Source organism: Daphnia pulicaria, chromosome 10 (assembly GCF_021234035.1).
Source record: "Daphnia pulicaria isolate SC F1-1A chromosome 10, SC_F0-13Bv2, whole genome shotgun sequence".
NCBI lineage: Eukaryota > Metazoa > Arthropoda > Branchiopoda > Diplostraca > Daphniidae > Daphnia > Daphnia pulicaria.
In genome coordinates this window covers 5,401,243-5,425,059 of record NC_060922.1, presented here as the reverse complement: position 1 = coordinate 5,425,059, position 23,817 = coordinate 5,401,243, and the positions used below count along the sequence as shown (strand labels likewise).

The 23,817-nt window shown below is 42.8% G+C and overlaps 3 protein-coding genes across 4 annotated transcripts in view; all 3 read left to right on the top strand.

Moving 5' to 3' along the window:
* Positions 1-23,817, top strand: part of LOC124314826 (LIM domain only protein 3-like) — a 347,499-nt gene that overhangs the window by 62,852 nt on the left and 260,830 nt on the right. The gene's annotated exons all lie outside the window — the stretch shown is intronic.
* On the top strand, positions 793-8,384 carry LOC124314722. 2 transcript variants are annotated; one of them, XM_046780054.1, is made up of 6 exons: positions 793-1,992; positions 2,116-2,476; positions 2,569-2,647; positions 2,791-2,932; positions 3,010-3,096; positions 5,772-8,384. In XM_046780054.1, the coding sequence occupies exons 2-6, from the start codon at positions 2,359-2,361 to the stop codon at positions 6,726-6,728; spliced, it is 1,383 nt and encodes a 460-aa protein (XP_046636010.1). In that variant the 5' UTR covers positions 793-1,992; positions 2,116-2,358; the 3' UTR covers positions 6,729-8,384. The 2 variants fall into 2 exon arrangements, with proteins under 2 accessions (XP_046636010.1, XP_046636009.1); XM_046780053.1 differs by having other exon boundaries at positions 793-2,476.
* On the top strand, positions 10,885-22,938 carry LOC124314670. Its single transcript, XM_046779947.1, has 23 exons — positions 10,885-11,016; positions 11,136-11,244; positions 11,323-11,373; positions 13,087-13,178; positions 14,174-14,212; positions 14,696-14,863; positions 15,673-15,702; positions 15,793-15,843; positions 16,640-16,717; positions 17,520-17,578; positions 17,782-17,891; positions 17,973-18,070; positions 18,170-18,298; positions 18,508-18,637; positions 18,726-18,848; positions 19,286-19,375; positions 19,504-19,599; positions 19,694-19,721; positions 20,344-20,562; positions 20,766-20,840; positions 21,053-21,069; positions 21,258-21,272; positions 21,483-22,938. Exons 1-23 carry the CDS (start codon positions 10,922-10,924, stop codon positions 21,594-21,596), a joined length of 2,016 nt encoding a protein of 671 aa, XP_046635903.1. The 5' UTR covers positions 10,885-10,921; the 3' UTR covers positions 21,597-22,938.

The following is a 23,817-nucleotide window of genomic DNA, read 5'->3' as shown; positions in this document are numbered from 1 at the left end:
ATAGAGAGAAGCACTAGACGCGTGTATAAAGAGAAGGCTGCTGGATATCCATCTAGTCGTTACGGCTGCACAGCCGAGTAGAATCGACGGCCTCAAGTTGCTGACGATGGACGACAGCAACCCCCCACCAGCACAATGGAGCTAATAAGCGCCTAGCTATATCCTCTCGACTGCTGTCGAGTCTTTGAGGTAGATACTGGCCGGCCAGGCAGCCTGCCAAAGTACCTTGTACCTCGCACGTAGAGAGAGATATAGAAGAAGAGTTTCTTTCGAGTGGTCTGGTCCGCCTTTATCTCTCTTCTGCATGTATACCTGGGCTGGGCAGAAATAAGGGCCCTTCCACATCTTCCCAAATGATCGCAAAAATGCAATTTTTTAATTCCTCGAGGATTCTCCTCGCCTCGTGTCCGTTCCCCCGGAACTTTTCCATCCCGTTTTTTTTCCCGGTAACCGCCAAAGGGGCCAGCGAAACACGTCACAGCTGAAAACTCGGCCAGCCATTGGCTGCCGATAGTAACCGGGGCCGATTGGGGTAACAACATCGAGCACTAAACTTTTCCCACAAGAAAGCCAAGAGTCACAGAGAAAAGAGAGAAAAAGAGCAGGCAATCCTGTTCGATCCTCTCTTTTGGTTCTAGACACACATACAGGCGTATTAAAGTAGCTGTGTCGGTTATACATTAGAGTGCGTGCTGCTGGCTGCCAATGGAAGACAGAGAGCGAGAGAAGGGGGGAAAAGAGCGGCACGCGGGAGTAAAAAAAGAAGGTAACGCCCAGTGTTATATATATGAGGATAGAGTCAAGCTTGCGCCAAAGAAATAAGAGGGGAGAAAAAAGAAAATAGAAAATAAAAAAAAAATTCACCACCAAACAAGAGCAAAACCGGCGTGAGTATATAGCGCGTCGACTCGATTCGACTCGACTCGCTTTTCTCTCTCGGTCGGCAGTTTAGAGACGCCAGTGTCGGGACAACCTCTCACTTTGGCTGTACGCATTCGCTCCTCTCTCTCTGCTAGCACTCCCACCCCTGTGTATGTGCGTGTCTCCTAGTGACAGTTGCATTTTCTTGAATGTACATTTCTGGTATTTTTTCTTTTGGGGATTTCTTTCGTCAAATGATTGAAAGGCTTTTCTGAGTCCGTGTGTGTGCCGAGAAAGAGCAGTGATATCGACTCACGCCCGGGATCGTCCTTTTTATTTTTTATTTCGAGACAGACACCCGTGGGTACTTTGCCCAGCTGTGCACCCGTGTATTCGATATCCTCTACTGCTACACTTTGGCGAGAGAGAGAGAGAGAGAGAGGTCCATTGACGTCGCTGCTCGCCGCAGTCGCTCCAATACGCTCGTCTTTGTCGGTTGGCATCGCTGGCGTTCCTCACTAGACCATCATCCGCTTTTGCAGTGTTGTGCGACATCAGTGCCCGTCTATCGTATACATATATATACAAGGGAGAGACGTTAATTACTGCAAGTTCGTTACAGTTCCCCAACGCAAAAAGTACCCGCCAAAGTTTCCCGCTAACTGCACAACCCGTGAATGTACTACGTGACAGCTAGTTAATTCGCCAAAACGAACATCCCGTACAGCAGTTGACAGATTCAGTATAACTCACTTCATCGACTCCCATCAATCTCTCCAGCTCGGCAGTTTTGACTGGGAATCACGTCAAGAATCAAAAGAAATGGTTTCAAGAGAAAATGAGCTAATGCGGAACACATTGAACGGATGCGCTAAACGACAGGAAATTTTGATCGTTGCCGCCTGCTGCGTGTGCAATTGAGAAAAAGAAAAAGTTGAGCTCGCGATTGGGCTGGAAAACAAAAAAAAAAAAAAAAAAAAAAGAATCAAAATAAAAAAAGGCCAAAAGTTCTAGACGACGACGCGCTACAATTTGGCGGAATAAAAAAAGCGAGTGGGAGAGAAAACTGAATTTATTTTTTCCCGGTGGCTGCGTGTTTTCGTGCTGCTGCAGTCGGTGGAGTTGCTTCCGGTTTTTCATTTTCATTTCACATTTTTCTCTCGTTCGATTCTTATTTTTTATTTATTTCTATTTCAAATTCGCGTGAATCGTCGACGTGCTGAACACGCCAATGTATTACCGACGGGCGGACAGAAACGGGAGAACGGCGCCAGGATCGAGCCGATAAAAGAGCGAAAACTTTTGCGCCCGCAATTGAACCAAATTGAACGTGAGTGCAAGACAAACGTGCCGTGCGTCTCTTTTCCGGCCGTTGTTGTCGATCGTTTTGCGACTGACGTTGGCCCCGTCTCCCATCAGTGTTGCGACACAACGTCAAACGATTTTAGGAATAAGGGAGGGAATTTGTTGTTGTTTTTCTCGCATCACGACATCCTCATGATCGGCATGGCTTGGGAAAACACGCTCCTGGCTTCGCGCATCTTGCCGCCGGCCTACACTCCGATCGAAGTGGCCACCAATCGCTCACAGGATGCGTCTCTCATGCTGGAACAAGGTACGGCCAACGTCAAATTATTAATGAATTAATCACGCAAAGTTGCGAGAGTCAATTAACTGAACTGGTTATTATATCGATCTGTAAAACAGATGGGCGATTAACTTTATTGATCATCCTGACGACGTCGGCCGGACTGGCCATCGTACTCCTCTTCTTCATCTTTCTCAGGTAAAAACTTTGCAACTTGATTTTAAACAGAGAAAAGGAACAATCGGCTGATTTTCCTCATTTTGTCTTTGTCCATTGGCCGTCGACTTGGTTCGTTTGACCGTCATCCCTGCAATCGTCTATCATAACACATACGGCCACAGGATCGGCTGCTTACGAGGACAAAGTTGTCTGGGTAGATACAAAGATCGCCACGATCGATCGGCCTGTCCGCTGACGACCGTCGTCCTGGACGATCACGCTTCCATCACCAAATCGCTGGTCGCCTCTCAGCAAACCATTCAGGTAATATCAAATCGTTGGCCTCCCTCCGACGCCTTCCTCTTATTCTCTTTTTTTCCGGCCCGTTTCATCATCGTCAGACGTCCCTCACCCAGACGCATCCGCCCGGCAGCGACACTTACGCAATCAAACTCGTCGACAACGACCTGATCGTGGAGACTCAGCAGGTATATGCTGCACCTATAATCATTCATGAACAAAACTTAATATCCATCAAAGATAAATGAGAAAGGAGGTAATTGCTGGAACGAGTCGAGCGCACAAGATCCAGCGGGGGATTGACATTTCCAATCAGCCAGTTTTAGTTATACGCTTGTCCTTTTTTTCTGTTTTGTTTTTTAAATTATTTTCCCATCTTCACCTGGGCGGTAATAGTAGACGTCGCAGGTTGCCGGGCAGTGCTGTTGCCGTTGGCAGTTGGGGAATTATTGGAGAAAAAGCGTGGCGACAGTTGTGAAATGGGATATTTAAAAACATCATCAAAGAGAGCGAAACTGTCGTCGTCGGGCGACAAGTGGAGACTTAGGTGAACATTTCTCGAGTGTTCGTTGCGGCAAAGAGAAGACAAGGATTACATAGTCGCTGGTAATTAGCGAGAAAGGTCCCTCCCCCCACTCTCATTTCCCTCTTCTTCAACCAACGGCGTAACTTTGTCGTTGAAAATCTGACGTCGACGAGAAATGCCAAAAGTGGCACTTGGAAAATAAACCAGCACACCGCCAGCATAGTTGGGGAAATCGAAGGCGAATTTTAGCATGATATTAACGAGCAGGTGCCCGGGTGGCCGCGGTCCTTCTTGGGACAAAAATGGAAAAAAAGTGATCTAACTGCCCGCTGCTTGAAGTGTTTAGAATTCAAATACACTTTTGAATTCGATTGTTTATACCCACAGACACAGTAGTGAGGTACAATACCGGTACAATACCAAGCATGGATCTGCAGTCGTTCAGTTATTTAATTGACCCTGACTGAGTCAACAAAAACGGCAAGAGAAAACAGTTGCAGTCAAGTGCCTAGCACAGGAATAATCGTACTCCGTACTACGTAACGATTTATAATCAACGCCATCAAATAGTCAACAAGGAAGAGTAGAGGTAGATTTTGTCCTACCTTTAAGCCAGGGAAATACAGCCAGGCATTCACAGGTGCTCAATCCGTTGAAAAGTCGAATCCAGCACCAGACAGGATAGGAAAAAGGGGGTCCTCGTGAATACACCCACAAACACATGGGCGTACACGAGGACATTTAAAGAAAGGGGAAAAACTTGAAGAGATCCTTAGCTCGGCCGAAAGTGGAAGTTTCTCCAATCAGGATGCTGTTTGTCTAAATAAAAAAATAAAAAAGGTTACAAAAAGTATTGAGAGAAACAAGAAAAAATTTAAAATGACACAGCGGTTAAACCCTTATTTTTAATAAACAGAAAAATTCAAGTTTTACGTGTAACACAGTGCATTGATGCAAATCATGCAAATAAAGCAGGTCAGGAATAAAAGTGACACAAATCATTATCCTAGCAATGATAGTGGGATTGCTGTTGATTACAGGTCAACACCATCACAAGCAAAACTGGCACATCTTTTGTTGTTACGATGGCTCAGGTCTCAAAATCTGCACAAAGGAGAAGGTTAGTTCATAGTACAAACAAACTGCCATGCATCGACAGGGGGCTTAAATGATAAATTTATATAGGTTACTTACATTTCACAAAGTTGGAACAAGTTTCTATGTGATGGTTAGTTTTATATTTACCTGCAAAACAGCATGGAGAGTAGAATTCACAAGACGACCAAATTTTAGTAGTTTTATTTGTTGCTCTACTTGTCATGCAGCCACGTGTACGTTTCCAGAAAAGTGATCGTTCCGTCTCTTTAGGACTTAACACTTTGCCTCTCATTCGAAACTGTGAAATAAATTCCAAAGCAGACGACACTAATATTCTAATTAGCCATGCTTTCTCAAAATATCGATACTATTAAAAATCGATCCTCCTCTTCTAAATCTAAAACGATTAAATCCGTTTTTCTCACCCTGGAATCCTGGATCGAAATCCGCCGAATGAATCGGTATTATCCCACCCCAAAAGGATGAATGCTCCATTTTGTCGTACTCGACACTCGACTCTAGTCAAGTCTTATTTTTAACCAAAGAGTTTTGTAGTGGATTCTCGTTTTTTCTACGACCCTTTGAAATGGGGGTGTCGAGCCTTTCAAGTTGCTGAGATATTGTCACCATTCTCTTTCGGCTCTAAAAGCGACTCACACACGAGTCTATCGGCGCCTGTGCCTGGGCCGCGCACACAAAAGAAAAAAGATAAAGAAAAGAGAAAAAAAGAGCTGATTTATATACAGTCTATCTAGTAAATAATACACCTATAGCTCTCTCTCTCTCCAACAGCGGCGTCCTATTCATCAACTTCACTTCTTTTGATGAGCTGTCGGATGGCACGAGACGGAGATAAATAGAGTAACCAGTCAACCTAGTATACACTGCTTTTATTTTTTCTCGTATATAACGACCGTATAGTGAGCTCTAGACAAGATTCGTGTTATTTTCTACGCCAAGATACACGACCAAATAGTCCCCGCTATACTGTTTTGATGTAGTGCTGATGACGTGATTGTCCGTCAAGTGACTTTTATATCTATCGGCAAGTAGCAGCGGGAGCAGGGTTTTTTTAGACGTAATAATAATAGTCTTGTGGTAACTGGGAAACTATTATACAGCTCAGCTGGTATATACAGTCGAGAGTCTATATCATGTTTCTCTTATTTTTCTCTTATTTTTTCTCCTGGCCACCGTGGCAATTATGATGTGCGCGCGCATTTGGCAAATGTTGAAAAGGACTCGTCTGGGTGCGGCGAACTGGCAACGGCGTCGTCGCTGGTGGAGACGTCGACGCTCAAGACGCCGTCTAATAATCCCCCGAGAGAAACATTTTCGCCACCGGAGCATCATCGCCATGACAACGAGATGAGACAGCAGCAGCAACAACATTCTTCTGCCACCGCCGAAAACGACGCCCAGCCAAGTGGATTTCTCGTCTTCAAAACTTGGCTGTCCGGAATGAAGAGCAAAGAGTTGATGATGGCGACGGACGGAGGAGAAACCGGAGCCGCTGGAAACGACGCTCAGCACCTACTACAGCAACAACAACCGACGACGACGACGACGCCGTTGGAAACGAAGAGTCTGTGCGGATCACCCAAGCGTCGCTACGGTCGGTCGCCGGCCAGCGTCGAATTGATAGCGACGCAGAAGCAGCAGATTATGGCCAGATTCGGCCAGCATCACCAGCACCTGCCCGGCTTCGGGTTCACTCAATCTAAAAGCAGTTGCCTCTTCGAGGAAGAAGAGGATGACGACGGACTGATGGTGATGGGTGACGTGTCGTCTTTCGCCGTCCCGCCCAGCAGCTACAGCTACCGCAATGGCAACCAGTTCGAGTACATGGGCGGCCCTTACGGCTACGTCGATCCCATTTACAGCCACCAGCTGGCCTCCAACAACAATAATCGACATCCAGCAGCAGCCAGGGAAGCCAAGTCTTTACGCCACCACAATAACGGCCGGATTAATAACTCGATTATTCGTCTGGAAGAACTCGATATCGTCCAGCAGCAGCACGACCAGCGCAACAACAGCACATTGCTCTTTGGCCAGCAGCAGCAGATGATGGGCGTTGCGACGAGACAACCCGAGTCAGCAACATCTTCACATCATCATCATCCTCAGCCGGTTTTGCTTTTGTTGCCTACGCTGGTCCGCTCAGCCGAATCGTTGGTTGTGCTCAGCAAATAGAGCTGGACCGTATTTTTTCCCTCGAATATTATAGAACTGAAGAATAGACATCTAAAGAATATGCTGTAACATTCCCCTTTGCTGAATTTGCCGCCCATTTTTCATATATAAGAAATCTGACGACGTTGTCAACTCGTATTTTGTTTTTTATTACTGATGAAATTCTGTGAGCAAACGACCGCGATGTATATAGGAAGTGGCTATATACTCAAAAGAAGAATATCTGTATATCATAGTCGGATATCCCGTCCGGTCTGTTCCACTCGAATAGATCCGACGTCATCTCTTCTTCTGTTCCAGTCTGCTGGATGCGCTACATGGGATGTGATACGTACGTATACAATTGGCAGTCCAAGTGGCCATACTCTCTGTTGACCAGCAGCAGCCCATATTGTAATAGCGGTGGGCGACTGTGACATGTAATATTTGATCTGTAAGGAAAATAGAGCAAGACAAGGAGATAGAATGTCAAACAGCGCTGTACAAATATATCCGTTCAACTATATACTATACATAATGCTGTGTGTACAGGAAATGAAATGGCTTCGACAGTCAAATCCTTATATATATGTCTCTTGTTTCCATCCAATAAACTGCGCTATAGTGGCTACGACGCCCAATGAATGAATATTTATTGTCTATAGCTCGACGATATCGCATGGGAGGATATGTGAACAAAAATCATTTTGATATGACACTATACGGTTGTATATAGATTTATTTTATTGACTGCTGCGCTTGCTATGCTGCTGTGTTCCTGGGTCACGCAATAACAATAAGCTTTATATATAATAGCTATACACAAATATTGATAGCCTACATACACATTTCTGCAACACACACATACAAACAAGCCACTTTTGTATAACTGAATTTTCCCGCCCATCTGCATGATGTGAGCCCCTCCCCAGCAAACGGTTGGTCGCAAATGCCAGCAGAGCGGTTCGTGTGTGCATAATCGAACGTGAAATTCAACTGCGTCTATAAATATAGTGTATATCTAAGATGCGCGTAACACTTGCTATTCGATGGGTATGTACACACAGAGTGCAATATTGATTCGTATATACGTATGCTGTGTTCTGCTGTTGGTCGTGAGGAAACTGCGAGAGTTACTTTAAATATTCCAAAAGTCTATCCACCCGTGTTTTATTGTCTTCTTACCGTTTGCAGTTTCTTTTTTTTTTTTTGTCTTTTTAATTTCTTTTTCTTTTTTGGGGGGGCCGGGTTTCAATTGGATTTCCTTTTTCCTTCTCGGCCGATCGATGGATTTGATACAAGTAGAACGAGAGTCCCCGTCGAGCTTTGCAGATGCAACACACTGGGAAAACGAATGACGACCAGAGTCTCTTCTATACGCATCGGCGAAAAGGAAAAAAGGACGAAATAATAAAAACAGTTTTATCTGATATGTGTGTTTCTACTGCCCTGCTGCATCAAGCGCATGTACACATTTCTTTTGATCTCTTTTCGCCAGAGAGCATTTTCTTTCTTTATATTTCTTGCAAGTTTCCCGGTTTCTTTTCATCTCTAATATTGTTTTGCCTATAACCAGTTTTTTGTTTTATTTTTGGAGCTGCCCTCGACCCTCTTCTATTACATAATATACAGCACACAGTTGTACAGAACTTGAAATAAACTACTTGATAAACATTCGCACAGCTGATGCTCTTTTATTCTTTACATGTGTGTGTCATGAAAGGAGAAAAAGGCTGACGACATCAATTCGCCAGCTCGACACGGATAGACATATATCACGACGGTTGCATGTGTTAAATACATATTAGGCTATAACATGCGTCCAGGCAGCTGAAAAACCGGATAGTATAACCAACATACGAGAAATTGTCATTTTCTTTTATATTTGTCGCCCGACAGATATTGCCAAAATAATAAAAAGAACGTAATAAAGTGACGGAGATGAGTTCGGCTCGACAAATCAGATTCCGAGATTGCGCGGAGCAAGAAAAAAGAACCCAAAACCTTACGCTCGTAAATAATTTGGTTCATTTCATGTCGAGGATATACGCTGACGGGAATTTATGTTGATGTCACATCATTTAGACGCAGCCTATATAGGAACAATGAGGAACCAGCAACCCGAAAATAGGCTTTGGTATTATATAATCAATGCGGACGGGAAGAAATCGGATTGGAGAAGGGGTTCAGCAGAGCAATTAGCCGATTACTGATTATTCTGATTTTGCTGGCGATATGATTTGATCTATTTTCATTTTTGTTGGGTCTATATAATCTTATATATACGACGATGGGCTCATTTTCCGTTTAGACGGCAGAAATAAAGAGCCTTCCACGAAATGATGTGCGTGACTAAAAAAAAAATACAAATACGAACGCGTGATGATGGCGACTATACACATAGTAACACTCGTCTAAAAATAAATGGCTAGCGTGAAATCGTATCCCGGCGACTGGCGTGACATGTCATCCGCCATCGCAGCAGAGACTTAATTGGATGTCACGAGAAAACGTTAGATAGACGCGTGTACAGCCCGTTAAAGAGTCAGAGTGTCTATATAAGAAATAATAAAACCCTCCCGAAAAAAAATCTGAAAGAAATTGATTCAAGGAAATAAGAAAAAGATTTGACGTGCTGCTGGTCCGCGTGCGTCGCTAAAAGAGCCTTGACGACGATAAGGGGTGGGTCCCGAAAGGAGATCATTCGTTTCTTAATTATATACTATACTCCGATGATGGGGGTAGTAGCGTATTTAAGGACGACACGAACCGGCCGGTTTATATCTAGGCCTTTTATTCATTCGGCTCACGATCCAGCCTCTCCGTTCGAGCTAAGCATATATAGCATTGCATCTCGGCTATATTCCGTTTCGTTCCGTGTCATCAGTATAACAGTCTGGATAGCAGAGAGACTGCTGTGTGTGTACACGAGCGGCTATTGGTTAGATATCGGGGAGGGATTGAATGGAATAAGCAGGATCATTAGACGGAATAAGAGATTCGTGACTAAAGCAGCCGCCGCCCATCCAAATATTACAAGAAAATATAGAAGAAACCGCGGAGAAATATTAATATGATGGCGAAAGGGTCAAACAGGGAAAGATGATCCTGGGAATAATATCACGGTGTACCTAGATACGTTTTCAATTAGAGCGGATATTACTGACATCAGTTGCGCGTTGCTATGGGCAGGTCCCGTAAGTCAGTCGTACAAACATTGACCCAACTTTGTTTCCTTTTTGATTATTTTCTTTGGCCTTTTTGGATAGACAGACATTTTTCCCGGTTACCGCATATCGGTGCCCACCGTGATGCGCAATACGATTCAGCCTCTCTCATTTCCAGGAGCATCTCGGGGCTCGGGCGGTAGTATATAAAAGCCCGTCAATGAAGAGGAGAACGTCTTCACATCTGATTTCCGCATCGTGCCGAAATCCTTTCCTTCACATTTCCCGCAAAACATCCGATTCCCGCGTCAGAGTTCACCAATCAACTTTCGGCATCAGCAGCACCCGACTGAATTTGAACAAGTGACATTTCATTCCATCCAACGGGGGGAAAAAAGGTAAAGGATTATTCCATCCAACAAATACGTAGACCTATAACATTCACACGCATTGATCTAATCGGAATGGGAGGGAAAAAAAGAGCCTGCGGATGCTGGATCTGTTGTTGAGGTTGTGGAAAGCTGGAAGGGGGGTTAAAATGCGGATCGATGTTTCATTTAGACGAGTGGGTGGTCCCCCCCTCCCCCCCCCCCCAAAGAAAAATAGGTTTTTTTTATTTTCTCGCGGTGTCAAGTAACAGAGTCTATACAACCTCCCGTTTTGACTTTGCACTGATGGGGGTGATGGCAAATTGACGACCTTCTTCTGGATGGATGGTGCAGACGATGTTGCGACGTACGGGAGAGAGCAAAGCGCCGGGGGGTGCTGCATTTTGACGTGTGTGCTTATCTATATATTTGATACTGGTATATTTGATTAGGCAATCCGGGCGAGAGAGTAGTGATGCGAATGCCACTTTACGTTTGCAGCCATTTTCTTTCATCAGATCTTATTGGCTTTTTTGGGTGAGAGAGGAGGGGCTGCGACATATTTGATTCCGATCCAAGGAGCAGAGAATACACACACACAGCTTATCTATCGATTTCTTTGTGGGTGTGGGTGTGATTGTCAATTTCAGAAAGAAAAGAAAAATTCCAAAATAGGAAAATGGACTCGGATTTCAGCTGCCCTGAAAATGGAAATGGAACGGATTACGCCAGCTCGGCAGACGATTCCACTCTGACGCAGGTGTCGACGGGATGGTAATGTCATAAAAATCTGTTACTTTACTACCACCACTTCATCCCAGCGTCTTGGTGGTTTCATTTCAACGGAATAATATCATTCATTTTTCGTTATCTTTTTTGAAAAAAAATAAAAGTTTCCACGTCAGCCCGGCGACTCGCAAAGGCAAGCGACTTCAACTCCTGCAGATGCTGTTGCTTCCGTTCATACCCATCATGGCACTGGTGATTCAAAACGCCATGACGGTCGGTAGTTATTAATCTTTCCGTGCGATTGGTGTAGAGATTTAATGTTATGCGCCTTTTTCTGATAATTGTTCATAGATGACGGATGCCATCAATGCGCAGAAGGCGGCCACCATCATCGAACACCAGGTATATAAAACCAAATCAGCCTCAGCCAATATCAATTCCAGTGGCTTATAAATAATTCATTCTCTATAATATCCGACTCGCTCCTGGTCGCAGAACAGTTGACTCGGGGGTTAGACGTAGCCTATATTGAAGGAAATGGACTTGACCGCCTTTTTTAAAATTATTATTCTGACCCCCTCCGGCCCCCCCCCCCCCCTTGTGTGTGTGTGATTGAAACGATGTTGATATTGGAGTTGGCAGTGGCTGGGCTTGGTCGGCAATATTCCAGCTTAGCCCGCAGTATAGACCTATACCATATGAAATATCAAACAGGGGGGAAAAAAGATCAGAAGGAGACACAGTGGTTGAATTCCGCTTAGACGTTCGAGTTTCCAATAATATACACAGGGCAAGAACAAGATGAAAGTACAGTATAAATTATGTCTCCCGGTTCCAACCCAGCATCAGAAACTTCTTATATTTTAAATGTGCATGCCGCCGAGTTCGCTGGAAAAGTCGTAGGCTAGTGTACACCAACTTAAAATCTAGTTGAAAATCGAATGTACAAACTGGGTCGTAAAAAGAAAAAAAAATGGCGAGACGAGCGCCAGACGCAAGATCAAACGAAAATTTAAAAAAAAAATGGCGGGAAAAAAATTATTCAAATGTTGCACAAATATAGAAGAACACTTTGCCTGAGACCCCCTCCCGGCAGCGCGCCATTCAATGCACAAATGGAATCAGTTGTGATGGCGCTTGATGCTTCACTTCTGTTCAACATATAATAGAATCAAAAAGAGCCCATATGAATCAGCAGAAGTCTCTCTCTCCAGCCAAACACAATAAGAAACGTCGGATGAAAAATATGAGACGTTGGCGCTCTCCTTCAGAATTTCTCCAGAATTTTCGCCAGCATTTTATAACAGTACAAACCATCGCTCGAATAGAATTGTATAATCAACCATAGGGGATGCATAAGTGTGTACTTTGGCTGCATTAAGAAACGGAGAGAGATTTAGGGAAAAGCTTGGCGATGAACGAAGATGGAGGGGGTTGAGTGGGCGTGGTCAGAGCTATATAAAAAATAACCAGAGTCGAGGGGAGCATCGGAGACGATTATACAAATAAGTCCGGAGCAATTGAGATGAATATAGGTTCTGCTGGAGTTTAAAATGTTTGAATAAGTATTTATTTTCCCTTGATTTTCGCGCACAGAATTTATGACTTTCTATACGTATACACACTTGCCGTTCCTTTTTCTCATATATCCGTGCGGTGCTGCTGGTGGCCTTCTTTCTTATATTGCCTCTATACACTTTTCTCGCCCACATGTTTCTTATATTGCCAGTCCTTTTTTTTGTTACAGCCGCCCGGCTATAGCGGGCTATAGTATATATATAGAGCCATCAGCCATCGATTCAATCAATGCCGTTCTACGTTGATTGAAGCTTTTCCTTTTTTTTTCGATCTCTTATATTCAACGTCAATATGTTGGCGCGTCTCTTCTTGACGATCGTCTTTTCTCCTTTTATTTCCATTCATTCCGCGTCTTCTTTTATTTTTTGAATGCATTCGACCTACCCCATATATTTGGGTGCTGGTGTTCCGCCCTCTCGGATGTAATATATACGTGCTGCTGGCTTCCCGCTTCCTCTTCTTCACGCTTTGATTGCCACGCGCTTGGTCTGCTGGCTGGCTGCTCCCGCTTCTATATCATCCGTCGTGGGTGCTCAGATCGATCTGACGGTGGAGGTTGGCAAACTACTCACCGCTCTGCAACACGAACGCAGCGAGATTGCTCATTACATATTCACCAAGGGTAACAGGTTAGTTGGACGACACACACACACACAGAGAGGCGTCCATTTATAGACGACGCCCGTCTTCCATTTTATATTGCTCGTCTAAATGCTAAAGGGCTCCTGGACTTGATCTAGATGATATGTAGACGTAGAGATAGAAATGTATAATTTATGGTCATTCGATTTGATGGTCGAATGATGTTGTGACGCGGGAGATATAGGTATACTATATATATAATAACGATGCCCGTAATGATGAACTATTCTTTCGACTTGGCCGCATGCGAGTGCTTTTTATTATTCTTTCCTCTCTCTGCTCTCTGCTCTGCATTTATTATCTTTTTGAAATGTTTTTTATTTTTATTATTTTTTTTAATATAACGAGATCATTGCAGCTGTTATTCCACTGTTGTGGAATCGCTCGCTTTGTAGACAATTCTGGGCTATGGGCGCTGCCAGCGCTTATCATTCGCCTCACGCCCAGCGCTCGTTATATAATGCCAAATTTCCTCCCCTGCGCTGTTTTAGACATTATTGACCGCCGCCTTTCTTCTTCTTCCCCTTTTTCTTCTTTCACAAATAATGAATGGGATTCAATGTGATGGGACTCAAAAGAAATGCAATTGGAATCCCAACCCAAAGGAATAATGATATCGCGCATTGGGTTTCATCATAATTCTATATACGGATACAAACAAAAATCGGATGCCTTTTCCTATAACGAATAACCGCCAGTCCGGAACTATTATTCCGTTCTATTACATATATACTTGCTGTGTATAACGTCGCTTTCGCTCACGGGTTGTTTGCTCACATGCGCGCGCAATTCAAAAAGTCTTTGAAAGGAGAGAAGAAGAAGATGAGTACTACGTGTAGTCTGTCTATCTACTCCAACTATATGCTATCGTCTTATCTATTGGCCAGCATATTGTCAACTCGTCTTTCTCTCTTTTTTTTGTTGCTGTTGTTTGGCTCTTGTTGTTTGTTGGTTTGTTCTTTGATTTCTCCATCTCTCTTAGTTTAGGACAGCATAGCACAGAGGCGTCCACCGCCAGCAGGTTTGTTTTGCCGTTGTAGTGTCTTATATCTCTTTCTACTTATATATATCGGCTCTCACAATAATGTCCGGCTGTATTTCGATATACATATATACCCCCGCCGCTCCCGGCTGATACGTGTCATCACTAGACATAATAATAACATTTATCGCTAGATAGATCTCGTTCAAAAACGACGCATGCCGTTTTTGCTGTGACATTTCATTTTCGTTTCACATTTTCCAAATTAAAAAGAAAACTAAAATTATTTTTCATCGACACGCCAAGCTCCGATCGGTGGTGATATATATATCCGGCAACGTCGTCGAATCTATTTGGGGTTTTTTATTATATTCTTGTTTGCATGTTGTCTCGTCTCTCTCTCTCCCGCGCCCGATTTTTGAAAACCACACATTTAAAAAATGGCGCGGCTTCGGCTGACGGGGTCATCGTGATTGATCGGCACGGGGGCTTTGATGCGTTCGCACACCTGCTACATCCTAGGCTTTCCTCCCATTCGGGATTGTACAACAGATCTAGCCTCTCGCACCGGTTCGCCGTCACCGACGAGGCCCTCCGCAACGTCAGCGCCATCTTCGCCTTCAAGGCCGACTCGTGGAACAGCATCTTCGGCAGCAAAGCCAATTTCATGGAACATCTCAGTTTACTCGGGTAAGAAGAAGGTGCAGCGGGAGCCAATCATCGATATTATCCTACATATAGCCCCCTTAATAGGCCACCGCCTATTATATATACCTGATAAGTTCTACTCGGAAATAATCACAATATCGATTTGGATGTAGTGTATCGATACAGTGGAGGAAAGATCACGTTGACGCAGTATTAGCTTTCCCGGGGGGGACGCACGGCGACTGATGCAATTCGATAGCGCATCGCCATTATAAATTGATGATGACACAGAGACGTATGGCAAGTCAAATATGATAACGACGGCTGATTAGGCTCTAAAGTATACCCCAATTATACTGCTTGAGGGCAATCGAGGGTTTTCTAAGAGCTGTATACTAGATAACAGCAATTTCATATCTGAACGGGGAATAAAACAATTGTGCTGTTGGTTGATGTCCGGATAAAGTCAAGACTCTCTTTCTGGAAGGACATTTTCAAAAGTCATATCTCTCTCCCTTTCTATTCTGAGCGCGGAAGTTCCTTCTATTATTATAGACGCAATCATAATTGAAGGAGTGGAGCGTGGCATATCTCGCTCGAAAGATCCAAAGCATTGTTGGCATCCGTGTGAGTCGAGAATGCTGATTATGCCTCGGTATAACGAATAAGAGACGACTCGGCTCGTAAAACATTTTTTCCCTCATCATCTTATTACCATGTGTAGTGTTCGATTATAAATTAAAAATCTGCACACACGCACATACCAAACTCCTCCTTTGAATTTTGAAATTCTCTCCGTCCAATGTTTCTTTCATCCTCGACTTTTTTTTTTTTTTTTTATTTCACGGCAGCGTCAAACGATTCGGAATTATTGACATTGCGTAAGTTGGGATTTCTGAATGATTCAACTATTTCCCGAATCTGTCATATTTCGCTTGCAGTCTATTTCTTTTTTTAATTTGATCAAAAAGGGAACGAGGTGAAGGCCAAAAGGATAGCGCTGCCATTCGGGAAATCAATTGGTAAGTAGACTACTCTACTTGTCTAGTCCATGGTTGTGGTCTAGTCTAGCGTTGCAAATCTAGTCGATTGACGTATGTAGTTTTATTTTAATTTTACACTTTAATTTTGATTGAATATTTGTTTTTTTAAAGACAAATTAATAAAAAACTCAATCAAAAATTTGTGAGTCAATTTTCGACTCGATAATTTTCGCAATCTGGCAAAAATTGCAAAAGCGCGCCATGGCCATCCCAGATTGCAGACTACAATTTAGCGAAACGCACATGAATCGTCTTTTTTTTTAAATAATTTTTGAGAGGGCGTGAAAATACTAGAAATCATTGATAAACCTATGAGGAAATAGTTTTTGCACATCATAATAAAATTTCTATTATTTTGGGAGGTATGTTTAATTTTGTAAACTTGAGTGTGAATTATTTTGTAACTTGTAATAAGCTGACAGAGGTAGACACCGACAAAGTATTTTTTTCTTGTCAGAGGCCAGGCTGAGACCATCATGGCCGAATTCAAAGAAACTCAGTAGAAAATTATGATGAGGCATTGTTTCAGATATCTCAAGAGTTTTCTTGTCCATCATGTGAACAAGTCACATATGCTGACTGGTTACCGTTGGTGAAGCAACTTAAACACTCAGAAGTAAGAACAGGTTTTTTCGATACATTGAGGACTAGGAATTTAATTATTGAGTTTAAAAACAAGATAAACTTAATTATTTCATTGTATTACGTTTTTTCAAAACTAAATTTGCAACGCGCGAGATTTTTCAATGTAATTTTATTTCATCCATTAATGCAGGTATAATGTGGCCAACGATCTGATTCTAGACCAACTGTCAACAAGAATTCGACAAACGTCAACGACCGGAGCTTGGAGGTCACACAGTCTATATCAATTACTTTTTCTTCGAGTTTTAGTTTTCAATAAGTTTCGTCAGTTCATCAAGAGTTTTGAAAACTTTCAGAGTTATTCGTGATACCCGATAACATCCAAAACAAGACATCTTCATTCCAATTTGTGTTATGTCGCCTGCAGTCGTGAGAAAGTAGCCAAAAGTCATTCTCTCCCCCCCCCCGTAATAAGTGGATTTCAGCTATTCAACGAAGTAAAACTGATTGATATTTTTTTCTCCAGTCGAATTTCTTTAATGGCATAGCTCGTTATCAGTTTGATTGCACTTGGCAAAGTTTCACCAAGCGCGACACGCGCACTAAGCGCTGCACTCAATTAGCCTCGTAAGGAAAATGCCATCAAAGGGAGCCAAAGTTTCACGGCAGTTGCAGCTGCAAATGTTCATCAGTTGCAGATAGTTAACTAAGCAGGTCACTTCTTAGCGCATTTTTGTTTTTCGTAAAGAAGCTTTCGTCCAGAGCTAAAGCCCGGCAGTATATAGTTCATCAAAGGCTAAATCGTTACGTAAACGATCAAGAGCGTGACGCGAGGTGCTGATTTGGCAGTGTCCAAATGGCCCTTATGGCACAGATCCAGCTGACGAGGGTGAAAAAATCAATAACCACCGAAACGTTCCCGCTATGCACCCAATTTTCGTATTCCTTGTGTGTCAAAGCAATTGCTGCGAATTCCCAATCAAGTGAATTTTTAAAGGCTGCGGCTGTATGTACTATGTGTAGCTCGATCCATTTTCAACGAAATCCTTTTGAATGTCTTGTGTGAACAGATTGCTGATTGCCTTCAAATTCGTCATCCGCTCAATCGAAAATTTCAGCATCGCCATAGGTCTGTATTTCCACCTTCTTTACAAACCTATTCCAGCCGCCTGTAATCGTCTTCACTGGAGACCTTAGCACTGCTGCGCTGCTCTAAATATTCTGAATTAAATTTTGAAGAATTCCGGAAGTGATTGCAGCGACAGCGTTCGGCAGTTCTATTTAATATTGACCGAATTTGTTTCCTCCTTTTTACACACAAACATTTTACAGTCTACGGGCTTTACTACTTTGGCAAGGGCCACCTTTCGCTGGACAACTACGCCCGCTACGTCCGCTATGACTCGTTGGCACAGGTGTATTTATCATCGTGGCTAAATAAAGTTTGACCAACTCACACACCCCTTCCTAGCAGACTATTTGAACCAATGATTTTGTCACCACCTTGTCCCCGATCTATATAGGATTACCTCAACGCCACTCAGCAATTCTCGTCGTCGTCGCAAAACACTTACGAGCTCTTTGTCGATAATTTCCCCTACTACGAAAATCTGACGGCGAGGTGAGTTCTATCCGATTTGATATCTTTTGTCTCAAATTATTCTTTTTTTTTAAATTATTTTTCTGATTACAATGCATTCTTATATTCCGCCCGTGATAGGAGGCTCGAAGTCTACGCTAATGTCGAGCGCACGCCGGACAATGAGATTGCGACGACGTACTACGATTACATGTCGCTGTACATCGACTCTTTGCGAATGCATCAGGACAAATTGCGCGACGAAATCCTGTGAGTATACATATACATAATTCCCGCACGCTAGAGTATAAACCTGATATATCTGTAGCTCAGACTGATAGTAAGTTACCCCTGTGCAAGGCTGCTAATGATGACGACAGTCTAATCTGACATTATAGTTGGGACGTTTCTGAGCCTTTTCCATTATTCGCCATTGTGTGTCCTAATCTGCCATTTTCATTTTCCAAAAATATTTCCAGACTGTCGGTGGAGCAAGAGCTGGAAGAGGCCGGAACATTGCAGACCGTCACCATCTGCATATTGTCGCTGGTTCTGTTCATTTCGCCGTTCATCATTTTCCTGGTCCGCAACGCCACGCAAACCATTCAGGTCTAGTGCACAGCTGCTGTTGTTTGATTAAGAGCTCTGCGCATTGATCTCAATTTCCAAAATTTGAATTTGGCGGCCCATTAAATAGACGTTCGCCAGCGGGTTGGTGTCCAAAACGACGGAATTGAAGCGCGAGCGAAAGCGCTGCGATCGATTGTTATGCCAAATGCTGCCCAAGGCCGTCGTCCGTCAACTCAAACAGAGGAGACAGGTTCGTTGCTCGTCGTCGTCGCTCGCTTCTTTGTGTCATTGTGAAGAGACTCGCCGAGATCAATTTATGTGCACTTCTGCTCCGCCTTTGTTGTGTACCCCCGATGCTCGCGTGTGCTCGTTTCCACAGAGATGTGAGCCCTCGTTCTCTCTGTGTGTCTGTCTCCTTCTCCCAGCGGACTTTACTTGGCGGCCCTTTTGTCACAGAAACTTTTAGACCCCCAAACATCTTGTGCTGGCGCAGTCTTGGCGAAACAGCTCTCGCCTCCAACTCTATTGATGCACAATGCAGTTCGCCAACTCTATATAGATTGTGTGTCTAAAGAGTGAAAAGGGCATACGCAATGGTTGAATGCTCATATGTGTCTGTGTCTCGGGCGCTTTCCATCTTTCATGGGGCTTTCTTTTTCCCCGTATGTATATGTACTCTTGATGCAGGTGCCGGCGGAAAGTTTCGATTCGGTGACAATCTACTTTAGCGATATCGTGGGATTCACCGCCATTTCTGCCTCCAGCACGCCCCTCGAGGTGTGTCGAGAGTCTCTCTCTTCTTCTTTTTAACTCGGGATCTTATTGGGAAAAAAAGGACCAAATTCAAATCTTCTCTTTCTGTTTATTTATTTTTCCATGTTTGTTTCCAACTTGGCAAACGTCAGATCATCGCTTTCCTCAATGCACTTTACAAGATGTTTGATTCCAAACTTGAGCGCTACGATGTCTACAAGGTGGAGACGATTGGCGACGCCTACATGGTATAACGCTACTTTTTGAAATTGATTTTCTTGTTATGTTTTGTAACCAACCGAGTTTGATTCAATTTTCTATTTTTGTGTGTTTAATATATAGGTTGTCTCCGGCCTTCCTCATCGCAACGGTAGGATTAAGATTGTAACAAGCACGTACCTATATCCACTTTGAGGAGCACTCTCTCTCTTTTCTGAAAAGAAAAGCTTAGCACCCACTATATAATCTAAACTTATTATTCGTTGTTCACCAAGCTATATGGGTGCAGCAGCATTCAGAATTGCGACTTAGTAGATGTAATAGAGAGCCGGTGCACACTTATAGCGGTTTTTCCTATAGAAAATTACGGTTTTATAACGACGTCTAAATATTATAGACTGACTCACTGACGTATATAATGTCGGATCCAATTTTTTCAATCCGAGTTGGCGCAGAAAATTGTGGAAATCCTATTGGTGCGCCGCTTGTGCGCCTCCCCTTATTCCTAGACCGTCTCATTATTTATTCATTGCCTTTTGAGGCTTTGAATTTAGAGTTGCCGTACACCTACTACGTCGGCAGACAATTTTTCCTTGGCAGTTTTCAATTACCATCAATTTCAATTCGCTCTTCTTTATTTCCCCTTCCTGAAATCACTTCCATTCAAATTTAAATCGAAAAAGTATTTCTACTGTATTTCTTTATTTTTATATGTTAAATCATATATAAAATTTGACATCTCTGTCTCAATCTATGTCGGATCATTCCTTCAGGCTTGAAGCACGTCGGTGAAATCGCCACAATGTCGCTGGATTTGATTGCCGGCGTGAAAAATTTCCACATACCGCACCGACCCAACCAGTCGGTCAGCATCCGAATCGGCTTCAACACTGGACCCTGCGTGGCGGGAGTTGTCGGCACGAAAATGCCGCGCTACTGCCTCTTCGGCGACACCATTAACACGGCGTCGCGCATGGAATCGACCGGAGAAGGTACGTACGTATGTATATATGTGCATATAAAAGAGCTTTACAGCTCCTGTCATTTTCACGTGCCACCACACTCAGGCTACGTGTCCCAGCGGTATGAACAGGCGAAAAAGTAGAACATAAATCGAAACTTAATCATCCAATTCTCAAGAACTGTGTATTTTATTCTTCAATTCTTTTTTTCTTTTTTACCTATGGGATGGCAGCCATGAAGATTCACATCAGCGCCAGCGCCAAAGAAGCGCTAGACGCCGTCGGTGGTTATTACACGGAACTTCGCGGTACGTGAGCTCTCGATCTATACCGGCAGTCAATACGGTTTTTTTTTTGTAGCAGGATTATTGTCGATCTATGTCAAGTTGAAAGAGTTTCGAATGTTGAAATTGGGATCTTGTAATCCCGCATTTGTTATCAGAAGAATATCGAGTCTTGAATTCGAGTTGATTATTATATTGAACTGAATTAAAAATTGAATTCTTTTCCTTATTTGCAGGGAGCTTTGAAGTCAAGGTATAGATGCATTTTTCAGCTGCAGGGAGGGGCCTGTGTGTTGCCTTCCAGGATTTCTTGGTTCATCATCATGTATTGATTTTCTATTTTTCATCTTTTATTTTATCCCCTTTTTATTTTCTCTTGTACACTACGACTGTTGCTGATGCTGAATGAAATCGGGGGGCCGTTATTGTTGTGCCATTCAGGGTAAAGGGATGATGGTGAGCACACGTCTTTTGTTATTTTTACATTGATATGCACGACGGCCTGGCGTCGTTGACGTCGTGTGTAGTCTCGTCTATTATTAACGGCGACAATTTCTTCTCGTTTTTCTTCTTCTCGCCTATTGCTGCTGCTGCTGCTGTTGCTCTGGAACGGCTGTTGGCCCGCCCTCATCCTCTTTGGGTCGCCCCGTTTGTTGCTGGAAATAGGATACATACTGGCTGACGGGCAGAGAAGGTGGGCTGCCTCGCTTCCTGGAGGTGGACGTTCCCGGTTACATGGACGAGCCGGAATACCTCAAAGAATTGTCCGATTTGCCTTGAAGGCGCAGTAGTGAACGCAACTGAGCAGCTACTCTCGAACTGATGAGCTGTAGCGAACGTGCTGCTGGACGGGAGATGTCATAACACGTATAATTATAGCGAACAGGACCGCAAAAGAATCATTTAGTGTTTGTGCATGAACCGGATAAAGGTTTTGATCGGTAGTTATTAGTATAACCAAGGAGCTACAGAGAGAAAGAGAGAAGCTAAAAACCCTATATATTTATCGATTGTCTACATAAGCCGCTGTATGGTTCTAATCGCCGTATCCTTTTATCAGCTCTGAAAGTTCGGTGATGTATTAGGTAGCTCGGGTTGTTGATCTCTCTCCTATCCGTTTGTTTGTTGAAAGAAAAGATTTTCGGTCCAACTTTTCTTTTTTTCTTTAAATGTCTTGTCAAAATCCCAAATGCCAACATCCGTCCGCTCTATCGTGATTGATGCTGCAACTGTTTCTCTCCGAAAATAGTCCGCTGCTGCGTTTCCGTCCAAAAATAATGAATTATTAATTTATTATCGCCCTAGACTTATATTCCTCGTCAATTATTTCGATTTCGATTTCACGAACATTTCATCGCTAACTCAACGGGTTTTTTGAATAAGGGGAAACTTAGATATTCGGCAGTCACGCAACCGCGCGCGTGCATGACGGGATTCGAATGTCACTCCTGGCTACGTTTTAACCCATTACACAAGTCCCCGAACCCCAAGAGAGAGAACTGAGCACGAGGCTCCTGGAAATAAAATAAAAAAGAAAGCGCATAAACGGGGGAGAAAAAATGGCAGCAACAAAAGAGAAAGTTCTTTCTTATCTTCAATTTTTCATTACGTAAACGTAAAGATGGCTGGTGGTGTGCTCGTGAGCGTGATTGTCGTCAGAGATGAATGCATTAGTTTTCGGGTATTAGTCCGCTTCCCGCGGTCGATACTATTTAAGCTTTCCGCCTATATAATAATGCTTTTGCTGGCGATTAGGGCGAATATATAAGCTTACGAGGCATTCATCCATCTTTTAAACGCCATTTTTGCATTGTCTCTTTCCAAGAAATTGGCTATTCCTTTTTTTCTTTCCTGCTCCACTAAATACGTTTTATTTAGAAGGACTTTTATACCCAGTTACCTTGTCACAAAATGTCGTAGAGGATATTGTGATACACATGAATTCTATATAGCCCCTGTCCTGCCCATTCTGTAACTTATCCATTAGATAGAACTGGATCACCCTGCTGGATTGCCATTTAACTGCGTAGTGTGTTTAATCGATTTTGATACTATGCATCTTACGTGCGAAACGCACCAACTCTGACGTCTACGCACCTTAATACAAAATGAATTGAACCAACTTACGTGCAGCTGCTATTCCTGTTAACAATTCACTTTTTTAAATAACTGGCAGTCTGCTAATGAGTCAGCTGTGGCGTTGCAAATCTAATTTTATCGTAATATCCGGTTTTATTCGATTTATAAAGTTTTCATTTTTTTTTCGTAATAATTTTTATTAAATATATTTGATTTTAATAATTTGACTTCGATAAATTCAATAAATGACTCGATGATAAAGAAAAAAAAAATTGATAATTATTCTTCGATTCATTTTCGCAATTTGGCAAATTCAAAACCGGACCATCTCTAATTGCAGACTTCAATTAAGCGACACTTTTCAAATGTTTATGTTTGAGAGCATGAGAAAAGTAGCTCCAGTCTCCAGAAAAATCATATTAAATAAAACCTACGAGGAAATAGTTTCTGCATTACATAAGGACATTTTACCATTTTGGCTGGTATGTTTCATTTTAATTTTTGTAAACCTGAGTGGGAATTATTTTGTAATGTAAAAAGCTGGCAGAGGCAGGCACAGGCATTGCTTTCTTTCAGTCAGAGGCCACCATGGCCAAATTAAAGAAATATGGTAGATAATGGTGATGAGGCATGATTTCATCATTTCAGGTATCTCAAAGTTCTCTTGTCCAACATCATCCAGGTGAGCAAGTCACATGATGGTTACCGTTGGTGAAGAAACTTAAACACTCAGAACTACGTACAGATTTTGTCAATAGATTGAGGACTAGGAAATGTTTTAAAACAAAATAAAACTAAATGATTTCATTGTACTATCGGTATGTTTTTCAGAAAACCAAATGATTGAATTTAGTTTTATTTCGTGTAATTTTTAAACTGTGTATTTGCAACGCCATAGTCAGCTGAATGGTTAATTAACGAG

Coding starts and splice junctions, on each gene's coding strand:
- LOC124314722 (XM_046780054.1), top strand. CDS start 2,359: ATGATCGGCATGGCTTGGGAAAACACGCTCCTGGCTTCGCGCATCTTG. Junction 2,477..2,568: donor GTCTCTCATGCTGGAACAAG/GTACGGCCAACG, acceptor TCTGTAAAACAG/ATGGGCGATTAACTTTATTG. Junction 2,648..2,790: donor CTCTTCTTCATCTTTCTCAG/GTAAAAACTTTG, acceptor ATACGGCCACAG/GATCGGCTGCTTACGAGGAC.
- LOC124314670 (XM_046779947.1), top strand. CDS start 10,922: ATGGACTCGGATTTCAGCTGCCCTGAAAATGGAAATGGAACGGATTAC. Junction 14,213..14,695: donor GAGGCGTCCACCGCCAGCAG/GTTTGTTTTGCC, acceptor GCTACATCCTAG/GCTTTCCTCCCATTCGGGAT. Junction 19,600..19,693: donor CGATTGGCGACGCCTACATG/GTATAACGCTAC, acceptor TTTAATATATAG/GTTGTCTCCGGCCTTCCTCA.